Here is an 8,647-nt window from a genome sequence, read left to right as displayed (position 1 = left end):
CAAAAAAAAAAAAAAAAAAAAGGACAGGGTGGTACATCTTTTGATATCTTCCCCATTTGGAAAGAGCAGTCATTTTATTCCTTGTATGCCTTTCTAGGTAGGCAGAGGGGGGACAGAGCCATTGGGCCCATGCAGCAGATGGGGAAACTGAGGCCCAGAGAGGGAAAGCCACTTCTTTGAGAGTTGCCAGGCGGGGCCTCCCCTTCCAGAATTTTGTCCCCATGGCTTGCCCAGCCTGTCTCGTGACCCAAGGCGAGGTTTTGACTGGACCTGTCCTTCCTCCGTCTCTCTCGTGCAGGGGAGCTGACGGGCCTGCGGCAGCAGGTGGTCACTGCAGAGGAGAAGGCGGCTCTGGACAAGGAGCTGATGGCCCAGAAGTTGGCGCAGGCTGAGCGGGAGGCCCAGGCCTCTCTGCGGGAGCAGCGGGTGGCCCACGAGGAGGACTTGCAGCGACTCCAGCATGAGAAGGTTCGGGCACCTTGGTGGGAGTGGGCCATGTTCTCAGCCACGGTCTCCTCTGACCTCCGGCGAGTTGTCCACTTGCTTTGCGTCAGTCTTCACCTCTGTGAGATGGGACTTCATCTCTGCTGTGGAGGCCCTGGGGGCAGCTGGGAGGACCCGTGGGAGATGAGGGATCCTTGTTGAAATGCAGAACCCCAGGTTCTAGATCTGGTCCAGCCCCACTGATCCTGATGCAGGGGGGTCCCCAGGCATATTTGAGAAATGTCAACCTAGTGAACAACTGCAAAGCACTTTTTTTGTTTTGAATTGGAGTCTCACTCTGTCGCCCAGGCTGGAGTGCAGTGGCACGCTCATGGCCATCGCAGGCTTGACCTGCTGGGCTCAGGTGATCCTTCCAGCTCAGCCTTCCAAGTGGCTGGAACCACAGGCACATGTCAACATGCCTGGCTAGTTTTTTTGATTTGTTATAGAGACGAGGTCCCACCAAGTTGCCCAGGCTGGTCTTGAACCCCTGGACTCAGATAGTCCTCTCACCTCTGCCTCCCAAAGTGCTGGGATTACAGATGTGAGCCTCCGCACCCGGTTTGAGAAGCACTTTCATTTGCTAAGTAGCGCTGTTTGCATTTGAGGGATCACTCTGGGACCTGAGTGTATAGAACGGCAGGGGCCCAGGGAGGTTACCAGAACACTGGCTCTGGACTGGTATTGTCTGGTTTTGACTCTGCTGGTTGGCTGCATACTGGTGATGCCACCTAAGGTCTCTGCCTCCATTTCCCCATCTGCAGAAATGGGAAGAGGATAGTGTAGGATTTTTGAGGATGAGGTGAGGGCTTAACATGATGGCCGGCACTTAGTAAATGCTCCATACGTGATTATTGCTGCCACTGGATACTCTCCTGAGTGGCGTCCCCCACCCCCACCCCCATGGGCCCTGTGCCACCCATCCTGCCAGGGCAGCCTCTGACAGAGGTTCAGGCTGTGCCCAGGACTCCAGGACTCCAGGGGGCGCCGTCCACCGTGCGGCCTCCATGGCTTTCGGTAGATGTCACCACGCTTCTCCAGCAGGTGGCAGCAAAGCGTGTGAAGTGGCGTCTTCGCCTGCTTTCCACAAAGGTCACCTGACTTGTGCTGGGGTGGGCACCTGCCCTCCACCTCCCACGTGGCTCTTCTTTGCTGTGGGCCCCGCCTGCCCACCCATCCGGTCCCCGGGGAGCCAAACGCCTTATGCTTCTTGCCCCTTGCACCGCCTGGTTTGGCCTCATCCGTGTCCCCAGATCCCGGCTCATCTCTCCAAGTCCTCTGCCACCCCAGGCCCCAGACCCCCTTCGTTCCTCACAGCTGATCCTAACTCCCCTCCACCCAAGCCCCACCCACTTCCACAGCTGTGTGAGCCTCAGATGGCTCCTTGTCACCCTGGCAGGAGCCCACCCCCAGCCCCCCACTGTCCTCAGAATCCCCACAGCTCGCACCGCCCAGCCAGCCCAGCTGCTTGCTGTGTCCCTGTGGCTCACTGTGTTCCCATGGCTCCGCATGTCCCGTGTCTTATTGTGTCCCATGACTCGGTGTGCCCCCATGTCTCTCCGTGTCCCCATGGCTCACCAGGTCCCCATGGCTCTCCAGGACACTGTGACTCACCATGTCCCCAAAGCTTACTGTGTCCCGTGGTTCAGCGTGTCCTGTGTCTCACTGTGTCCCAGGACTCAAGTGTGTCCCTGTGGCTCACTATGTCCCCATGGCTCGCTGTGTCCTCTTGGCTCACCGAGTCCCCCTGGCTCACTGTGTCTCTGTGGTTCACAGAGTCCCCCCGAGGCTCACCGTGTTCCCATAGCTCAGTGGTGTCCCAGGACTCCGTGTGTCCTGTGTCTCACTGTGTCCCGTGGCTCACTGTGTCCCATGACTCAGTGTGTCCTCATGTCTCTCAATGTCCCTGTGGCTCACCATGTCCCATGGCTCACCATGTCCCTGTGGCTCACTGTGTTCCCAAGACTCACCATGTCCTGTGGCTCAGCGTGTCCCATGGCTCACTGTGTCCTCATGCCTCTCCATGTCCCTGTGGCTTACCATGTCTTGTGGCTCACTGTGTCCCGTGGCTCACCATGTCCTCGTGGCTCACTGTGTCCCATGACTCAGTGTGTCTTCATGTCTCTCCCTGTCCCATGGCTCACTGAGTCCCCATGGTTCACTGTGCCCCCCTCGGTTTCCCTCTGGGTGCTGTCTGCCCTTTCCTCCAGGCTTTCTGGGGTCTGTCTCCTGGCCTGGGCTCTTTTTTCTCTTCTCTCTTCACCTGGCTGACTGCTACTCAGCCTCCTCTGGGGAACGTTCTCAGACCCCAGGCTAGGCCACTGCTGCCCCTTGGTGCCTTCACAGCCATGGTGTGTCCCTGTCACAGCCCCTGTCATCCCACCTTGCAGCTTTCTGGTCACCTACTCTATCCCTTGGAGTATAGGGGCCAGTCAGCCCCTGCTGCCCTGAGATTTGCAGGGGCTGCCTGGGCCCCGGCTACTGTGTCACACGTGCCTGGCTGGCCCCCAGGAGGCAGCATGGCGGGAGCTGGAGGTTGAGCGGGCCCAGCTGCAGAGCCAGCTGCAGCGGGAGCAGGAGGAGCTGTTGGCCCGGCTGGAAGCCGAGAAGGAAGAGCTGAGCGAGGAGATCGCGGCCTTGCAGCAGGAGCGTGACGAGGGCCTCCTCCTGGCCGAGAGCGAGAAGCAGCAGGTTCGTGAGTCCTGGTGTGACCTCTGCCGTGTCCTGGGTCTGGTCACCGCTGGGCCCCCCGAGCCCTGGGGCAGGCCATCTCCCTCTCTGCGCCTCAGTTTCCCCATCTGCAGCCTGGGGGCATTGGAGGAGGTCCGTGAGGCCTCGCTGGGCTCCACGCCTCACACACAGTGGGCACCTGCCACGTGACAGTGACATCCGTGACTGTCTCCTCCCATCCCCCATCCCACCCCAGGCTGGGCACGGCCCCCTCATGACTGCCTTCTGAGTGGGCCCCACGATCCCCACAGGCATCAGCTGACCCTCCCCAAAGCAATGAATTTCTGACTTTCCCATTATGATGAAATGGAGACAAGGCAGACGGTAGCCATCTCCTCTCCTCACCAGCTGTGTCACCCTGGGCACGCTTTTGAGCCTGTTTTCTCATCTGTAAAATGGGAACAATGCAAGACTCTGCTTCAGGGTTGTGGTGGCAGGTGGTGTTCCTGTACGTTGTCACGTGTGCCAGGTTCTGGTGACCGTTGTGCCCTTTCCCAGGGCTGCTCCTCTGCCCTTCGTCCGCCTGTGGTGGCCCCATAGGCCGCTGCACCCCCGGTGGGCACGTTTCCCAGCATCTTGTGAGGGAGAGGCTGGAGCATGCCCCCAGGACCAGCCCACCCCCACACGCCTTGTTCCCTACCTCTGCCCAGGCCTTGTCTCTGAAGGAGTCCGAGAAGACGGCGCTGTCTGAGAAGCTGATGGGGACACGGCACAGCCTGGCCACCATCTCCCTGGAGATGGAACGGCAGAAGCGAGACGCCCAGAGCCGACAGGAGCAGGACCGGGTAGGGCAGGCGGGCTGGGCAGCCAGGCATCCGTCGGCATCAGGCACGTTGCTGCCGGGAAACCCCCACCAAGGGGGAGGCGTGGCCCTGTCCCAGAGGAGCCCTGTCTGCTGGGAGCCCCTGTCTGAGGGCGGTGGTGCAGCTCTGTCCTGGAGAATGCTCTAGTCTGAGGACAGCACCCACTGGGCCTCCAGAGACCAGCAGGGGACTGGCAGGTCAGCTGGAGGGGCCGTGGCGGCAGCTGAAAGTAGACAGTGTGACCGCGGGTTGGGAGCCGCGGGGGCCGGGGGCATGGCAGGGCCAGGTCTGAGGATTCTGTCTGTCCCAGAGCACCGTGAATACCCTGACGTCCGAGCTGCGGGACCTACGGACTCAGCTTGAGGAGGCCGCCGCAGCCCACGCCCAGGAGGTGAAGAGGCTGCAAGAGCAGGCTCGCGACCTGGGCAAGCAGCGGGAATCCTGCCTGCGTGAGGTGAGCCGCACCCCCTTCTGGGCAGCACGTGCTAGGTGGCGCTGTGTGCCTGGGGGTGCTGGAAGGTGTTAGGGGTCCTCCCTGAATTTGGGCAGCTTACAGAGGAGGCAGCATTTGTTAAGCTCTTGCGGGTCAGGGTGCAGTGGCTCATGTCTATGATTTCAGCACTTAGGGAGGTTGAGGTGGGAAGAGCATTTGAGACCAGCCAGAGCAACATAGTGTCTCTACCAAATGTGGGCTGGGCGCAGTGGCTCGTGCCTGTAATCCCAGCAACTTGGGAGGCCGAGCCAGGAGGATCGCTTGAGCCCAGAAGTTTGGGTAACATGGCAAGACCTTGTCTCTACAATAAATCCAAAAAGTTAGCCAGGCATCAGGCACATTGGTGTGTGCCTGTAGTCCCAGCTACTCGGAAGGCTGAGGTGGAAGGATCACCTGAACCCTGAGCCCAGCAGGTCCAGGCTGTGGTGACCGTGAGCGTGCCACTACCCTCCAGCCTGGAGGACAGAGTGAAACTCCAAAAAAAAAAAACCACACTTGTGGATGGGGCAGGCAGTCAGGGCCAGGGATGTGGGGCCCAGGACTCCGCTGGAGGGGGACCTTGACCGCTGTCCTGTCGCCGTGCTCGCAGGCCGATGAGCTTCGGACCCAGCTGCGCCTGCTGGAGGACGCCCGCGATGGGCTGCGGCGGGAGCTGCTGGAAGCCCAGCGCAGGCTGCGTGAGAGCCAGGAGGGCCGGGAGGCGCAGCGCCAGGAGGCGGGCGAGCTGCGGCGCAGCCTGGGCGAAGGCGCCAAGGAACGCGAGGCGCTGCGGCGCTCCAACGAGGAGCTGCGGGCTGCCGTGAAGAAGGCGGAGGGCGAGCGCATCAGGTGAGTGGCACGGCGGTGTCCGAGTCCTAGGGACTCTTGTCTTGTCCCGGGTACCCACCAGGGTACTGGGGTACTGTGCCGATGGGGGCCCCTGTGACTGTCCCCTGACCACAGCCTGGCACGCAAATTGTGTAGGAAGGTTTTCTTCCCCCTGTCCAGCAGGGATGGGCAGGAGACGGGGTTAGGTCCTGGACCCACCTGCTTTCATCTCCCTGGAAACCAGCCCCCCCCATCATGGTCCACCCCTCCCAGCCCGGGGCCCAGCCCCCGCCTGGAGGGCTCAGCCAGGGAGGGGCCGTGTGGGCAGGCAGCGCGGGTGAGGGGGCAGGAGCCAGCTGGGCCCACTCTGGCAATCAGGGGAGGGACCTTCGTGTGGAGCCAGACTGTCTTCCTCCTCTGCCCCTGCCCTCTCCAGCCTAAAGCTTGCCAACGAGGACAAGGAGCAGAAGCTGGCCCTCCTGGAGGAGGCCCGGGCAGCTGCGGGCAAGGAGGCCGGGGAGCTGCGGGCCGGGCTGCAGGAGGTGGAGCGCTCCCGGCTGGAGGCCCGGCGGGAGCTGCAGGAACTCCGGCGCCAGGTACCCCTGTGCCGCCCCCACCCCCGGACTCTTAGGGTGTCCCGGGGCCAGCAGCACCCCTTCTCTGGAATCAAGCTCCCCCCATGTAAAACCAGGGGCTTGAAGTGTAGGTAGCCTCGGTATGAATGCGCTTGGAGGAGGCCTCAAACCCCTAACACTGCAGAAGTCTGTGTGCCTTCGAGTGATGCCCAAGCTAAATCTTCCTCCAGGGAGAGGAACTGGTACCCTCTTCTAGGCTTCAGAGGAATCCGCGAACAATAGAAGGGGCAGATTTCATGAGCTAGATCAGGATCTGGCAAACTGTTCTGTAAAGAGCCACAGGGTAGATCTTTCCAGCTTTATGGGCCTCATGGTCTCTGTTACTCCACTCTGCCAGGTAAGAAGAAAATCACCCCAGGCAGGGTATGAGCCAGTGGGCGTATGTTCCAGGAAAACTTTGTGCACACAGAAATGTGAATTTTCTGTCATTTTCACAGGTCAAGAAGTGTAAATCTTCCTTTGATGCTTTCAACCATTTAGAAATGAACAATTTCCAATTATTTAATTATTTATTATTTTTTTTTTTTAGTCGGGGTCTCATCCTGTCACCCAGGCTGGAGTGCAGTGGCATGATCATAGCCACTGTAGCTGCAACCTCCTGGGCTCAGGTGATCCTTCTGCTTCAGCCTCCCAAGTTGCTGGAGCGTGCCACCACACCAAGATAATTTTGTGACTTTTTTTGTAGTGATGAAGATTCACTATGCTGCCCTGGCTGGTCTCAAACTCCTGGCCTCAAGTAGTTCTCCTACTTCAGCCTCCCAAAGTGCTGGGATTACAGGCCTGAGCCACCACGCCTGGGGAACTATTTAAAAATGCAAAAGCAGCCGGGTTCGGTGGCTCAGCCTGTAATCCTGCGCTTTGGGAGGCTGAGGTGAGTGGGTGAGTGGATTGCCTGAGCCCGCAGTTTCGAGACCCGCCTGGGCAACTTGGTGAGACCTTATCTCTACAATAAATCAAAAATTTAGCTGGGCGTGGTAGCGCACAACTGTAGTTCCAGCTACTGGAAGGCTGAGGCGGAAGGATCGCTGGAGCCCAGCAGGTTGAGGCTGCAGTGGCCGGGAGCAGCCACTGCACTCCAGTCTGGGTGACAGAGACTCCAACTAAAAAAAAAAAAAAATATGCAAAAGCAATCCTTAGTTGATGTCCTTATAGGAACTTGCCCTGTGGGCTGTAGTTTGCCGATCCCTGAGCCATCTTCCAAAGTCATCCACAACAGCAAGCTTTGAACAAGCGCCTGCTGTATACGGGCACATGTCCCTGAGCAGTGGGTCCTGAGTGCCCCCAGGGCCAGGACTGGGCAGGTGTGGGCGGAGCTGACATGGCTGCCGTGCTGCGTCTCTCACAGACGAAGATGCTGGACAGTGATAACGCCAGGCTGGGCCGGGAGCTGGCAGAGCTGCAGGGCCGCCTGGCGCTGGGAGAGCGGGCAGAGAAGGAGAGCCGGCGGGAGACCCTGGACCTCCGGCAGAGGTTGCTAAAGGGCGAGACCAGCCTGGAGGCGGTGCGACAGGAGGTAATGGGGCAGGTGGACCGGCAGGTGGGCTGCCCTGTGCCTGTCTCCCCCTGCAGCAGGAAGCAGGCAGGCAAGTCTAGTGCTAGAGTTCTTCCGAGAGGCCACTCCCTAGGACGTGTCCCCACCCCTTGAGATGCTCCCTCAGATAGCATAGCAGCCAAAAGAACTGTGGGCCTACTGCATGCAGATATAAAACTGGGTGAGGGGAGACTCTGTAGCCATGACCTTGTTTGATTTTGCCCAGCAGTCCCATGAGGTAGGTACTGTCTTGCAGAGAGAATAGATGCTGAGGCTCGGAGAGGTCAAGGGATCTCTCTGAGGGCACACAGCCACCCAAGTCTGACTTCGAAGTCTATACTCTTTCCAGCTGTTTCACCACTCCGAAGCTACTGTATGACCTTGACCAAGTCATTTAATCTCTGTGCTTCAGAGCACTCACAGGAGGGGACTGCCCAACAGGGCACGTATGAAAGGCCCTGGCACAGGTCCTAGCCTCCAGGTGGTGCTCAGTAGATGAGGGCTCCAGTGAGATTGATGACGTGAGAGGCTGACTCATTCTCTAAACCAGAAGATTGTTTTTGTGTCTATGGTGCCATGCCCCCTGTCAGTAAATAATTTTCAGTATATGCCTCATTGTGTGCAGATTTATTGATAAACTATGTGCAAAAGTGGCTCTGAGTCCCAGCTCTGCAGTGTACTTAGCAGTGTGGCCTTGGACAAGTTACTTAACTTCTCTGTGTCTCAGTTTCATCTTCTGTCAAATGGGGATGCCTCATAGAATAGTAGAGTTCATTTTTTACAATGCCAGTTAGCTGCTATTACTAATAAACTGTACACGAGGCTTCTATCCACAAGGAGGAGATACCATGTTCTGATGATTTCCTCCCACCCTCCGTGGATGTTCTTGCACCGCCTGCTTGGGGAAGACGAGGGAGCAAGTGCTGTGGGGTGGAGGGCCCTGGGCTGGGCCCGGGAGGTGGGGCGGCGGGTTGGGGGCATCCCTGCTGACCCCCGCCTCCCGCCATCGCCCCCGCCCCAGCTCCAGGGAGCCCAGCGGAAGCTGCTGGAGCAAGAGAGCGAGTTCCGAGCCCGGGAGCGAGGCCTGCTGGGCTCCCTGGAGGAGGCGCGTGGCACCGAGAAGCAGCAGCTGGACCACACCCGCGGCCTGGAGCTGAAGCTGGAG

At 59.2% G+C, this 8,647-nt stretch overlaps 1 protein-coding gene across 1 annotated transcript in view; it reads left to right on the top strand.

Annotated features, from left to right (window-relative positions):
- Positions 1 to 8,647, top strand: part of CROCC (ciliary rootlet coiled-coil, rootletin) — a 54,477-nt gene that overhangs the window by 45,336 nt on the left and 494 nt on the right. Inside the window, exons 18-25 of the mRNA XM_021715340.1 lie at positions 299 to 468; positions 2,995 to 3,174; positions 3,864 to 3,998; positions 4,327 to 4,470; positions 5,099 to 5,337; positions 5,753 to 5,912; positions 7,297 to 7,464; positions 8,504 to 8,645. Of these exons, the coding sequence (XP_021571015.1) occupies positions 299 to 468; positions 2,995 to 3,174; positions 3,864 to 3,998; positions 4,327 to 4,470; positions 5,099 to 5,337; positions 5,753 to 5,912; positions 7,297 to 7,464; positions 8,504 to 8,645 (1,338 nt within the window). The remainder of the gene's footprint in view (positions 1 to 298; positions 469 to 2,994; positions 3,175 to 3,863; positions 3,999 to 4,326; positions 4,471 to 5,098; positions 5,338 to 5,752; positions 5,913 to 7,296; positions 7,465 to 8,503; positions 8,646 to 8,647) is intronic.

The sequence above is a fragment of the Carlito syrichta genome, unplaced genomic scaffold, assembly GCF_000164805.1.
Source record: "Carlito syrichta isolate Samal-C Ts95f unplaced genomic scaffold, Tarsius_syrichta-2.0.1 Scaffold307017, whole genome shotgun sequence".
Lineage (NCBI taxonomy): Eukaryota > Metazoa > Chordata > Mammalia > Primates > Tarsiidae > Carlito > Carlito syrichta.
This window is presented reverse-complemented; position numbering and strand designations above follow the sequence as displayed.